Source organism: Schistocerca gregaria, chromosome 4, assembly GCF_023897955.1.
Source record: "Schistocerca gregaria isolate iqSchGreg1 chromosome 4, iqSchGreg1.2, whole genome shotgun sequence".
Classification (NCBI taxonomy): Eukaryota; Metazoa; Arthropoda; class Insecta; order Orthoptera; family Acrididae; genus Schistocerca; species Schistocerca gregaria.
The window spans coordinates 444,207,830-444,222,587 of NC_064923.1; the positions used below are offsets into that span (position 1 = coordinate 444,207,830).

The 14,758-nt window shown below is 37.9% G+C and overlaps 1 protein-coding gene across 1 annotated transcript in view; it reads left to right on the plus strand.

Moving 5' to 3' along the window:
• The first annotated feature begins 449 nt into the window (after nt 1-449).
• Nucleotides 450-14,758, plus strand: part of LOC126266746 (uncharacterized) — a 145,046-nt gene continuing 130,737 nt past the window's right edge. Inside the window, exons 1-3 of the mRNA XM_049971248.1 lie at nt 450-643; nt 1,312-1,532; nt 7,093-7,328. Coding sequence (XP_049827205.1) covers nt 1,330-1,532; nt 7,093-7,328 — 439 coding nt within the window. The 5' untranslated portion in view covers nt 450-643; nt 1,312-1,329. The remainder of the gene's footprint in view (nt 644-1,311; nt 1,533-7,092; nt 7,329-14,758) is intronic.

A 14,758-nucleotide genomic window follows, 5' to 3' on the forward strand; every position in this document is an offset into this window, starting at 1 on the left:
AATACAGCTTTATGTGTTGTCATAGCACCAGTATGCAGTAACTATAACAACATTTACACATTTACAGCCATCTACAAAACAAACAGCCACGTTCGTAAGGAAATTTAGCCTGTTCAAAAATGAGCTGGAGCTATTTCTGATAGACCACTGTTTTTTCTCTATAAATAAATTCCTCCACAAAGAAGGGGATTTCTGTAATGTAAAATCATTTCATATGTTCTCAAATTATATATTTATTTTGTCATTAGGCTTGTCTAAAGTAATCAGATCATAACTGCATTATTATTATTGCTCAGTACTTATGTAATTTTTAATTTTCTATTATGTATTATCTTGCTCGTTACCTAAATAAATTGTCAAAGTAACAAAATTTTAAAAATGCTATTCAAATACCATCTAATAACTGATGAGACCTATGTGATAAAGGTTGCCAAGGAAGAAATTTTTCTGCTCGTCGTGGTTATATTATGTTGTTCAAAGATTGGTAGTGTCTCGTTATAGAATCTTTGTATGGCTCTTATATTCAAACTGGAAGTTGCGGTTTCAATGTTTGAGACTGCTAAAGTAATTAGTTTGGTGGCTGATTTCAAGAAGATTTTCAGCTTGGGATAACAACGCATACAGAACTGTTTCTCACAAGAACGTACGTGGTATATTTCTGCTGTGGAGTGCTGGAATTGACGAATTCATATGGGAGGGGGTTGAAGTTTCAGTTAAATTTCGGACTGTTTACTTATTTCGCAGTTTTTGTTGTGGCGATAACAGAGTTAAATTTTTTGTTTCACTGTCACATTTGTTAAAGCGGACGGCATATGGTTGATCAGCAAAGGGCTTCATAAATCAAGAATTTTTTGTCTTATTTGTTTTGTAAACAAACGTTTGAAGTTTGGTTTGTGCTCCATTACGCTATTGAAAATTTAATGTAGTGGATGTTTATTATTGAGCTGTGGAGTGCACCTCTTCCTATTCCTTAGATCGTAAACACAAATGCATCAAAATTTCTCTGTTTTCGCTTACGTGTAAGTACAGTAGTATCTTATTATTTGGTCAGGAAATAGAAGGCCTGCTACCTTTTTCCCCCTAAGTAGTGAAAGTTGTTGTTTCCCCTGGACATATAACAATGTAGTTAGTTGAAAAAGGGAGTCAGAAATGCCACCGTGTTTAAAAAGAGGTCGGAAGATAGTGGTGAAATGCATGCGCCCATTGTAGGGAATTGGGGAATCTGCTGTGATTAATAGTATATTAGGATAATTGTGGTCAGTTACGTTGTTTGTTGGATAATCTACTTGCGTTTCCATAATTTTGTTCCAGTTACCACCTCCTGTGAAGATGGTGCTGAATCGAAGATCATTGGAAAGATCCTTCTCTCCTATGAGTAAAGTGAAGAGGAAGTCAGTTCATGTGCGAAAGTCTGTGCAGTATTCTCCAGGTTCAGCAAGAAAGTTAAAGGAGAACGCTAAACGCCAGTCAAATGTGAAAGTAGTTGTGAGAGTGCGCCCTACAAATGAAAGAGAGTCGGGAGAAAATTACAGGTTTGTTTCTCTTTTGTGACTATCATACTTTACTAAGTAAATAGTACATGCACGCATAAAATATTGTATTACATTCAGCAAATATAAAGTAAGAGGCATGGTTTATTTTATGAGTTCTTTCCTCCTGAGAAGGATTGAAGACTGGAGCCTTGGATCTAAATTGTACATATTTAAAAGGGAATAAGGGTTGTTGTTGTGGTCTTCAGTCCGGAGACTGGCTTGATGCAGCTCTTCATGCTACTCTATCCTGCGCAAGCTTCATCATCTCTGAATCTGCTTAGTGTATTCATCTCTTGGTCTCCCTCTACGATTTTTTACCCTACACGCTGCCCTCCAATACTAAATTGGTGATTGCTTGATGCCTCAGAACATGCCCTACCAACCGATCCCTGCTTCTTGTCAAGTTGCGCCACAAACTCCTCTTCTCCCCAATTCTATTCAATGCTTCATCATTAGTTATGTGATCTACCCATCTAATCTTCAGCATTCTTCTGTAGCACCACATTTTAGAAGCTTCTATTCACTTCTTGTTCAAACTATTTATCGTCCATGTTTCACTTCCATACATGGCTACACTCCATACAAATACTTTCAGAAATGACTTCCTGATACTTAAATCTGTACTTGATGTTAACAAATTTCTCTTCTTCAGAAACGCTTTCCTTGCCATTGCCAGCCTACATTTTATATCCTCTCTACTTCGACCATCATCAGTTATTTTGCTCCCCAAATAGCAAAACTCCTTTACTACTTTAATTGTCTCATTTCCTAATCTAATTTCCTCAGAATCACCTGATTTAACTCGACTACATTCCATTATCCTCGTTTTGCTTTTGTTGATGTTCACCTTATACCCTCCTTTCAAGACACTGTCCGTGCCGTTACATTTTATATCTTCTCTACTCATCTTCAGAACTTGAAGGAGAGTGTTCCAGTCAACATTTTCAAAAGGTTTCTCTAAGTCTACAAATACTTGGAATGTAGGTCTGCCGTTCCTTAATATTTCTTCTAAGATAAGTTGTAAGGTTAGTATTGCCTCACGTGTTCCAATATTTATACGGAATCCAAACTGATCTTCCGCGAGTTCGGCATCTACCAGTTTTTTCATTCGTCTGTAAAGAATTCGTGTTAGTATTTTGCAGCTGTGACTTATTAAAGTGATAGTTCGGTAATTTTCACATCTGTTAAGACCTGCTTTCTTTGGGATTGGGATTATTATATTCTTCTTGAAGTCTGATGGTATTTCACCTGTCTCGTACATCTTGCTTACCAGATGGTAGAGTTTTGTCAGGATTGGCTCTCCCAAGGCTGTCAGTAGTTCTAGTGGAATGTTGTCTACTCCCGGAGCTTTGTTGCGACTCAGGTCTTTCAGTGCTCTGTCAAACTCTTCACACAGTATCATATCTCCCATTTCATCTTCATCTAAATCCTCTTCCATTTCCATAATATTGTCCTCGAGTACATCACCCTTCTATAGACCCTCTATATACTCCTTCCACCTTTCTGCTTTCCCTTCTTTGCTTAGAACTGGGTTTCCATCTGAGCTCTTGATGTTCATGCAACTGGTTCTCTTATCTCCAAAGGTCTCTTTAATTTTCCTGTAGGCAGTATCTATCTTACACCTTGTGAGATAAGCCTCTACATCCTTTAATTTGTCCTCTAGCAATCCCTGCTTAGCCATTTTGCACTTCCTGTTGATCTCATTTTTGAGACGTTTGTATTCCTTTTAGCCTGCTTCATTTACTGCATTTTTACATTTTCTCCTTTCTTCAATTAAATTCGATATTTCTTCTGTTACCCAAGGACTTCTACTAGCCCTCATCTTTTTACCTACTTGATCCTCTGCTGCCTTCACTACTTCATCCCTCAAAGCTACCCATTCTTCTTTTACTGTATTTCTCCCCCCCCACCCCTCCCCGTCAATTATTCCCTTTTACTCTCTCTGAAATTATGCACAATAAGAGTAGCTCTAAAATAGTGTGCTGGTATTCTGTTTGTAATTAAAGTAGCTGTGACGAGATTACTCATGGATTTGGCAAAACACAATTGTGATAAATTCCTTCACTCCATGTGCAATAATATTTGGTTAATGTTTTGACCTTGATGTACCATGTGTATCTGAATTATTTTAAAAATATTTAACGGTACTACAGCAGTTAACAATTGAAATATTGAAAATGCTAACAATTTCTGTACATGTGTTTCTCGTCAAACATTTTGAAGAATGAATTGGAGTGTAACTCCAAAACTGTTGAAGTTATTGAGTTGACTGTCATGAGCTGCCAATTTATGTAGTCTGTAACACAACACTTTTGTAAGATTAACTAGCTGAGTAACCTGGCCTTGCCAGGGTCAGAATATGTGGCATGGGAGAAGCCTTGTGTAGCATTAGAGATAAGAGATGTATAAGGATGTAGACCTTATTAAGTATAATATGAATGCAGTTATCCTGTTAGCAATTTGGTTGCAGTCCATGGCAGTGGGTGAGTGTGATGGGCAAAATTCCATGAAATATAGGACAATAAGTAGGCACTACTGTTAGGTAAGTCTAAATAATACATGACTTCTCAATGTTGCAGAATATGTGAAAATATTTGTATCTTTTTCGTTCATGATGCACGTTTCACCCATGCTGTTGTGTGTGGAAGGAAGTGATTATGCTATTGTATTAGTGAATATATTTGATTAAGCATGCCTCGCACTGTTCCAGCCATACTGGCATTAACATTACATTATGCAGCTGTATTTAACTCTGGGTATCACCATGGGGCCAATGTTTGTTCGGTAATATTGTCTTAACAAAATAGTGTTTAAATGATTCTGGAAAGGACTGGCAGTAATATTAAATCATCCACAGTAACTAATAAGAGTATGATACAGTTTATACTTGGAAAGAATAATGCAATAAAAGAAAAAAGTGAAGTGATTGACGAAAATGCAGTAAAGTATGAAAAGATTACACTTAGAAGAATAAGTGAAATATGTATCTGAAATCACTGTAGTGTACTGTTCAGTTATTCATTTGTTAGTTTTTATCCTTGACTCTATCTGGTATTTTTTCTTGGCCTCTGTTGATTGCCAGTAAAATTTAATTGCTGAAAACATGCCGAGAGATTAAAAAACTGATCCATTTGCTATTATATGTTGTTATTAAAGTCTGAATGTCGAAACTGCCAAGGCATCGTATTATGTGGGAAGAATGTAAGAATAAACAAATTTCACTTGTGCATTAGGGCTTGTCAGTTGGAGAGCTTATAGCTTTTCCTAGAAGTATACATTGCTCCATGTTTTGTGGATTTTGCTCAAAACACACACACACACACACACACACACACACACACACACACACACACACACACCCTAACCAAACTCCCTTACTAACAGCATGAAACCAAAGGCTATCTACCACCCCACCCACAAGTGGTTGATTGTGGGGTTGGGGTCATGGAGAAAAGTCTCAGTACGTACACATATTGGCCTATTATATTTTAGATCTAGATATAATCTGGCAAATGTTTTCCTCATACAAAGGCTCCTGCCTTGTTTTAAGTTGTTCCTGTTGTGAGAAGAAAAACTGCACCAATATCAGCCAACCTCAGATGTTTATAATCATTCCCAGACTTAACTATCACACAATGTAGGGCTCTGCCTGTGCTGTGAACTGAGATAAACTATTTAACCAGGAAGGTCGGGACGCATGCTTTTTGTAGTGTCTGGTACACCAAAACTTTAAGTTAATAAATGGTGCTGGTAAGCAAAATTTAGTTGAAGTCATACTGAACAATTGGTTTACCACCATTGGCATCTAATTTAAATTATCTGCAATTCCTATAACAGTATTGTGACACATGAATGAGCATACAGTGTCCAGGGATAAAAGAGATGGAGGCATTATAGTAACAAATTAATTTCATAAGTAATTGGTGTGGTGACCTGTAGAAAGTGCACTAAAGTATACATATGTACTCCAGGCAGTATGAGTAAGAACACTAATGATATCATTGATGAATATTTTGTTATGTTCTTTTAGCTTGAATACATGTGGCTTCATTGTGGATCAGCAATATTATAGAACTACAGAACTACTTCGAAAGGAAGAAGTTCTTGTAAACTTTGGTTTTATCTTAAATGACTCACGTTTTGCTGGATACTGGTGGAATGATAATGTATGCAAACATTTCTCGACAGTATAATTGCTTAGATTTGAGAATTATTGAATTTGGACATGGTGTGGTTGCCTTAACCAATAGTGCCTGTTCTGACTTCATTCTTGAAAAGGACAACTAGAGTAGCAAATGCAAAGTTTACATTCTTCCCCAGGGACTAGCTCCTTCATTGTTGTATCTTTATCCATACCTTGAAATCTTCTAACAAAAATGCAAATGTTCATTGAAATCATTCTCATTAAATTTGTGGTACAGGTAGCTTTTATTATTGAAATGTCTACTAGGTTTGGGTGTATAGTGTTAACCTAATTCAAATAATAGTAAGCCTAATACCTCAGCTTGTTTTTGAAGGAAAGTAATATTATGGTTTGCTGTTAAACTCTCGTAGCTCTTTCATAGTATGGCCTTCATTTTCTCAGGAATTCATCCTTTCTCAGTCTTGAAATGTAAACCACTGTTTGTGAACATAAAGATGAAAGCTTTTTTTGTTTTAGAAATGAAACAAAATGGGTGTTTTGAAGTTATGTGATAATCTCAGCATAGCAAGCAATTATTATTTCTTAATATTTGTACAACATATGATCTATGCATTGAAAGAGTAGTTTTTTGTTTACTGTATTGGTGCTTATCATACAATGAAACAAATTCAAACAGTATAAGGTCCAAATATCATTCTGATCTGTTATGGACTGAACCTTCAGATACTTTCTGCCATCAACCATTTTATATAGATTCCTGGTTAAAGGCCTCCTCCAGCCAATAATGTTTGTACTTGTATCTGTTTCCTGTTCACCTCTCCCCTACTTTCCATTGACTTTATCTCCCTTTGTACCTTTATTATTTTCTATTAGTACACATGTTGTAAATATTATGCTTTTGACTTTGCGTAACAGTCAGACCGTTTGGAATAATGTATGTGGTTTTAATGAAATGTTGCTAATTGGATAGTCTTGAGTGTCAGTGTTTGAACTCAAGTTGTCATTGTCATTTGTAATCGTGAATTGTGGGATATGGTAGTCATAAAATTTGATAATTCCTCAGATTTCAGTATTGAACTGTGTTGTTAATGACTTGTTCCTAGTGCCATATGCAGGCAGGTTTTTCCAATTTGTAAATAAATTTAGTGCTATGGATAAAGGCTAAAACCATAAATATTTTGCCATGCTGATTCTACATACAGTACTTTTTTATTTATCTTCTATGGTTACTAATGTAACTTTTACAATTAAATGTAAAAATTTGGGAGCTTAAATAACTTTGCTTCTTTGTTGTATACTCTTCTTTTACGGCAAGTAAATAGCACTCTTTTAGTGAAGTGAAAGTAGGACATTTGTCTCTTGGTATACAGTCTTTGTTATTCTATTATTTCATTTGCAAAATCTTTCACTTTACAGATCCATCATCCAGATAGTTGATGACAAGATGCTTGTTTTTGACCCTAAAATTGACGAACCTTCATTCTTTTACCATGGCGTCAAACAAAACTGCAGGGATCTGTTAAAGAAACAAAATAAAGACACTACCTACATTTTTGATAAAGTCTTTGGTTTCACATCAACAAATAAAGAAGTATTTGAAGGCAGCACGAAAGAAATGATAAAGACTTTGTTGAGTGGTTATAATTGCTCAGGTATGAATATGTGAAAGTTTCCGCAGTTAAGGTAGCATTACTGCTCTTATTAACTTGTGGAATGTTTCTTACAAAGCTTGAATATTCAAGAAGTATTTTAGTAACCCACTCTTGAACGTGTCTTAGATTAATAGTTAAAATCATATTCAGCGTAAAAAATTTCATGAAACAATATCTTGGTCCTTTAGAAAATGTTAAATGTAATACTAATCCATAAGTGTATGTTGCAGTTTTGTTACATATAAATTTTTAGTATTATAAGTTATGCAACAGATTAGTTTGTATTTATTATGTTTCGACAGATGGTTTGTCTTAGTTCCTTACCTTATGGTATGTAACTGCTGGAAAAGTCATAAATCCTCTGGTGAATATTGTTCTAATACACTCTTTAGTTACAAAGGAGCTTAAATTTGGTCTGTGTCAGCTATTTGACATGCACTGCTGGATAATTATTTCATCTGGACTGTTCCATGCTTGTGTGGTCTTCAGCAATACACAAACATGGCTATCATGCACTTTTTAAATGTCATTTACCTTCCTCCATTGAATCATTACCACTGCCACTTTTTCAGAATCCAGCAGAGACATGGTACAGAGACCAAAGTAAGCTTTTCATTCCACACTAATCAAATACATAGCTTTCAAAACCCTATTAGTCTACCACTTGCTCACATTGTTACTCATTTGCTGTGTTCTTTTGCTGCCTGTCCACTTATCTTGAATTGACCCAAATGCTGGAAATAATAAACTGCTGATTTAACTTCATTATTAATTTGCACAATTTTTCAGTGCGCTGTATATGTTATTTTAGTGTTACTAAAATTTTCAGGCCTGCTTGTAAACTTACTGTATCAACTTCTTCCTTTTGTTGTTAAACTTCATCTGTACTAGAGGCAAGCAATGAGTTCCTCCTACAGTGTTGTCAGGGAAATGAATGTGGTGCAAGGTATGTTCCATTATCACATTCTCCTTTGTTTTCCTTGTTTCCAGATCTGAGAATGCCCTCTCTTGTGGATAATAGTTTTGGTGGTATCTCGACTCCATGTGTCTCTTCGTTCAGTCCCAGATTATGGACTTTCGGAAAGAGCTGTGCAATTTCTGTGTGTTACTTTTCATCCAGCTTTAGCAATTTTCACTGAAACACCGTCTGCACGAACCTGTTCTTTCTTCATATCTTGAGTAACTTACACGTTATCTACCATCATTGATATTGTATACGATTCATTTTTTTGAACTGTACAAATATTCGAAGGAATCTTAGAGTGCTTGTACAATTTTGTGTTATTGTGCCATCTGGCACTAAAACTGATGAAATATGACGTCTACCCAACATATGTGTTTTGTTTGTGTGCTCATGTTACTTTTTCATTGTGTCTTCTTACACTCTTTCTAAGAAATATAGAATTAGACCTTAATTCAATGTATTCTATCATGTTCTTATTGTTTGTATGAAACTCTTATCTTTCCATTAACAGTTGCTTAGTTCCAGTCTTTTCTTTGTTCCTGCTACATACACTACTGACCATTAGAACTGCAACACTGGAAAGGATAGTAAATAATGAAAAATGTTGCTTACTGTTCATATGTACTATAGCAGGAAGGCTACATGATGAATTTGTAGATGATTTGGTGCTATAAGTTGTATGAAATGTAGTACAGAGCTAGCTCCTCTGGCGACAGCAGCAATGGCTCAGCCTGGCTAGGCATAATCTAATTAATCTTGAATAACACATACTTACGTCAATTCACACTGCATCAGCTCTTTGTCAGAGTCCAATCATAGTGGCTGCCAAATGGTTTTGCCAGCCTCTCAGCAGTGTGTGACTACGTGTTTTAAATGAGTGAGAGGTTTGAAGAAAGTAGTGGACAGGGTTACTGTCAAACATCAGCACTGAATTAGGTCACGGGAGCATGGGCAGTGTGTGGTTGTGCATTGTTGTTGTTGTGGTCTGCAGTCCTGAGACTGGTTTGATGCAGCTCTCCATGCGACTATCCTGTGTAAGCTTCATCATCTCCCAGTACCTACATCCTTCTGAATCTGCTTAGTGTATCCATCTCTTGGTCTCCCTCAATGATTTTTACCCTCCATGCAGCCCTCCAATACTAAATTGGTGATCCTCGATGTCTCAGAACATGTCCTGCCAAGCGATCCCTTCTTTTAGTCAAGTTGTGCCACAAACTCCTCTTCTCCCCAATCCTATTCAATACCTCCTCATTAGTTATGTGATCTACCCATCTAATCTTCACCATTCTTCTGTAGCACCACATTTCGAAAGCTTCTATTCTCTTCTTGTCTAAGCTATTTATCATCCATGTTTCACTTCCATACATGGCTACACTCCATACAAATACTTTCAGAAACGACTTCCTGATACATAAATCTATATTCGATGTTAACAAATTTCTCTTCTTCATAAACGCTTTCCTTGCCATTGCCAGTCTAAATTTTATATCCTCTCTACTTCGACCATCAACAGCTGTCTTGCTCCCCAAGTAGCAAAACGCCTTTACTACTTTAAGTGTCTCATTTCCTAATCTAATTCCCTCAGCTTCACCCGATTTAATTCGACTACATTCCATTATCCTCGTTTTACTTTTGTTGATATTCATCTTATATCCTCCTTTCAAGACACTGTCCATTCTGTTCAACTGCTCTTCCAAGTCCTTTGCTGTCTCTGACAGAATTACAATGTCATCGGCATACCTCAAAGTTTTTATTTCTTCTCCATGGATTTTAATGCCTGCTACGAATTTTTCTTTTGTTTCCTTCACTGCTTGCTCAATATGCAGATTGAATGACATTGGGGAGAGGCTACAACCCTGTCTCACTCTCTTCCCAACCACTGCTTCCCTTTCATGTCCCTCGACCCTTATAACTGCCATCTGCTTTCTGTACAAATTGTAAATAGCTTTTCGCTCCCTGTATTTTACCCCTGCTACCTTCAGAATTGAAAGAGAGTATGCCAATCAACATTGTCAAAAGCTTTCTCTAAGTCTACAAATGCTAGAAACGTAGGTTTGCCCTTCCTTAATCTAGCTTCTAAGATAAGTAGTAGGGTCAGTATTGCCTCACGTGTTCCAACATTTCTAAGAAATCCAAACTGTTCTTCCCCGAGCTCGGCTTCTACTAGTTTTTCCGTTCGTCTGTAAAGAATTCGCGTTAGTATTTTGTAGCTGTGACTTATTAAACTGATAGTTCGATAATTCTCACATCTGTCAACACCTGCTTTATTTGGGATTGGAATTATTATATTCTTCTTGAAGTCTGAGGGTATTTCACCTGTCTCATACATCTTGCTTACCAGATGGTACAGTTTTGTCAGGACTGGCTCTTCCAAGGCAGTCAGTAGTTCCAATGGAATGTTGTCTACTCCGGGGGCCTTGTTTCGACTCAGGTCTTTCAGTGCTCTGTCAAACTCTTCACGCAGTATCTTATCTCCCATTTCGTCTTCATCTACATCGTCTTCCATTTCCATAATATTGTCCTCAAGTACATCGCCCTCTATATACTCCTTCCACCTTCCTGCTTTCCCTTCTTTACTTAGAACTGGGTTTCCATCTGAGCTCTTGATGTTCATACAAGTGGTTCTCTTATCTCCAAAGGCCTCTTTAATTTTCCTGTAGGCAGTATCTACCTTACCCCTAGCGAGATAAGCCTCTACATCCTTACGTGCATTATCTTGGTGAAATACAGTGTCGTGGAGAGCTTTGAAGATAGGGTACAGCCAATGGGCTTACTCACATCATAAGAATTTCACGGCTGCTGCCCAAATTGTTTTATGTGAACCAAGGGTGATTGTACTATGTACACAATGTCTGCCCTTACCAACATGTGGTGGTGGTGGTGGTGGTGGTGGCGGCGGCGGCGGCGGCGGCGGCGGCGGCGGCGGCAATTAAAATCTGGAAAAGTTAATTATCCTTGGAACCTCCACACATGGTTATGTCCATCTTGATGCTGAACACAGAATAAAGACTTGTCTGAAAAGACAATGTGGTACCGCTTCTGTGTGTAGTGCTGTCATTGGTCACACCACTGCTACAACAAGGGTCACTGTACTGACTGCCCTGATGCTTCAGACATAATCACACTGTCCATATGCATATTATTGTTGAAAACAGGCAAGATTTCCTGTTTTGAGGTATTTGATAAGGCTGATCCTGCGTGGTTGAGTGGAATACATTATCGGTACACTACGAGGGTTAGTCGTGCAGACACACTGAAATTCTAGATATTATTGTGTATGGCTTCCTGAACTTGTTGATTCCATATTTGCGAGACTGTTATGGGATCCTGAATAATGTGACTAGCCATATTGCAGATTGATAAACTACATTTCTGATATGCTGTGTTTGTGTTGCTGCCATCTCTGCTACCTGCTGTGTCAAGAACTTGAATGGACCCACAGTTATGCTTTGCCTGTCATAAAATGTGACTAAAAGGAATCTTGTACCTAGTGAACCTTTTACATTGGTAAGTTGGTCATTATTAGGACACCCATCTCTCTTAACTCATTTTACAGTCTTTTCCTTAGTTTTTTGGCTTAATTACTTACAGTCCTCTTTTAGGTTTTGCTACCACTTCTCTAAATGTCACACAAGTGTGGGCCATTAGGGGAAGGTGCATAATCTATCCATCATGCACTGTGATCTTCTGCACCAACTATTAGGGTGGATTTATGTTTTCATCTGGAATCTAGTGTGGTAACCAATTCTCCATTTTTGGACAGTTGGATGGGGTGGCATCATTTACCCTTATGGTTGTAGCAGGGATCACACTGGTGATACTGAGCGTCCTCAAATGTGCCAAAGCGTAGGTGCCTGTACACTCTAGAGCCCCAGGATTCTGGGCGATATCTACTATGCCAGATAGCCTTTGCCGTGATGGGATTTTGCCTTTGGTTTTACTGTGCATATCTTCGTACACAATGGTGAGAGAGGTGGGCTACAGAGTTGTGGCAACTGTTGTCATAAGAAAGCTGGGTGGGAGCAGAAATGATTAGCAAAGAGTTAATATAGTAAACAGAAGATTTACTTAAATTTTATTTCTCCAAGCATACGAAGACTCGTTACACATAATGCAATGAGAAATAGTCCAGCTCTGTGTCAACAAGGAAGTGTTCTCTGAAAGTGGTTCTCTGAACTAAAGAAATGGTGTTGGGACCGTGACTAGACAACCATCTGCATAACGTGGCTTAACGAGGCGGTGGCAAGGGTGAGTCTGCTGCCGCAAACCAGCCTCTATCGTGGCGAACCAGCCTCCATTGTGGCAGCGGAGGGCGCTCGTGGTATAGAGCTGCTGGTGTACCGTATTTACCCGAATCTAAGCCGCACTTTTTTCCGGTTTTTGTAATCTAAAAAACCGCCTGCGGCTTAGAATCGAGTGCAAAGCAAGTGGAGATTCTGAAAAATGTTGGTAGGTGCTGCCACAATTAACTTCTGGCAACAAATATATGTAGTGCTACACAGGCATGCTTTGTAGGCGCAAAGATAAATACTCGCGCAAAAAAAAAGGGTGGAAGACGAGCTTTTTTTTCTCTGCCCCGAGTTTCAACCACTGCATTTTCATAAATTATCCAATGAAGTAAATGCCAATTCCATATTGTTCATCTTCGAATATAGCAGAATTTCAATGTACGACGAAAATCCAACTGGCCAGGCTGTTTGGGATGTTTGTCAATATGGCCAACTCTACGTTTTGAATTTCCTACCTGTGAGAAGAGATGGTTGCTAGTAGGAACCTGATGAAATGTGAATCACATACAGTATTCTCTTCACCATAAGAATAATACAAATATAAACATTTTGCCATGTATTCTTTCGTGTTTGCTGTTCTCATTTAAATCCTGTCTGCCTAATAAACTACGAAACTAGTGTGAGACAACAGCAAACGCGGAAGAATATACGTATCGTGTCATGTTTATATTCGTATTATTCATATGCCTAATAGTGATACAGTCAGAAATGAAGCACGGCAACTGACTAGATTTTTAAATCCAAGATGACTCTAATTTCTGTGCAGAATTTGATGTACTAAAGAAGCGGCCACAAAGATTTTCAAACGGAGAAAAATTTTCGCCTAACTCTCGTTCAGAACATGTTCTATCATACACAGTCTATTATTTGGTTCTTGTTGATCATTATCAAAGAAAGCAGCAGTGTAAGTAACAACAAATAGCAGTCTCTTGCCATTGTTTCGCTAATGAGGAGATTTCCCCCCCCCCCCCCCCCCCTCTCTCTCTCTCTCTCTCTCTCTCTCTCTCTCTCTCTCTCTCTCTCTCTCTCTCTCTCTCGCTCTCGCTCTCTCACACTCTCACTCTCACTCGCTCTCTCTAACTGTGTAAGCGGCGGTATCAAGCCATGCAGCGACAGGCCGTAAACATGCACTATCCGAATGCAACAAACCATGCATGACACAGTACAGTAATCCATTTTCAACCTAGAGTAACGTAAAGACCTATAACAAAGAAAACGGCACTTATCAGATCAAAGCAAAATAAGCAATCTATTCATACCAGAAGCAGCACGTATTAAAGGAAGGGTAACCGTATAAATACGGACGGAGCGCCTGACGCATGGCAATGGCTACCTGGTAAAGCTTAACTGCTAAGCTTACAACTCGCACCAAACTACTGTAGCTGTATTGTCATTCATTCGACCTAAATTGTTTCTCATATTACAATGGACCAACTTTGTTTCGATTTGGAGGTGCGGCCTAAAACTATTATCTGCAGTCTGCCTTTTTTTAAGATACTAATTGTTTAGCTTAATTTAAACCCATATACCTCCTTATTTATAGATAAGTTATTATAAATCACATTTCTAATATCCTGCCCAGAAGAGACTGTCTATTTCTGTATCTGTTTTTGCTCTGCATTGCAGTCCTACAGCAAATTAAAATTTGAAAGTTTGTTAGAACCATTACATCCTATACAGTTTCTTTTTTGTTTGATGAAATGTCTACAATTTTATTTTTGTGCTTTTTTCTCAGGCTACATGGTTTTTTTTTTTTTTTTTTTCCCCCCCCCCCCCCCCCCCCCAGCATAAAGGATTTACAACAAAGTAATAGCTCTGCACGGCAATTTCCTCCAACATAGGAGCTCCCTTATTTCTGATGTCGAACTGAAGAATCTTTACGTAATTTATGGTCTTCTGCTTCAGATTACACATTGTAATGTTGCTGTGTAGGATTTGTGGTTATTAAATAGTGTCTGTACTTCTTCATAGAGATTTCCTACCCGCTGCACAGAATGTGAGCATATTGGTGCATATCCTGAACTGTTTCCCAAGGAATACCTTTATCTTAGAAGAAAGATTAAGGAAAGGCAAACCTACATTTCTAGCATTTGTAGACTTAGAGAAAGCTTTTGACGATGTTGATTGGAATACTCTTTCAAATTCTGAAGGTGGCAGGGGTAAAATACAGGGAGCGA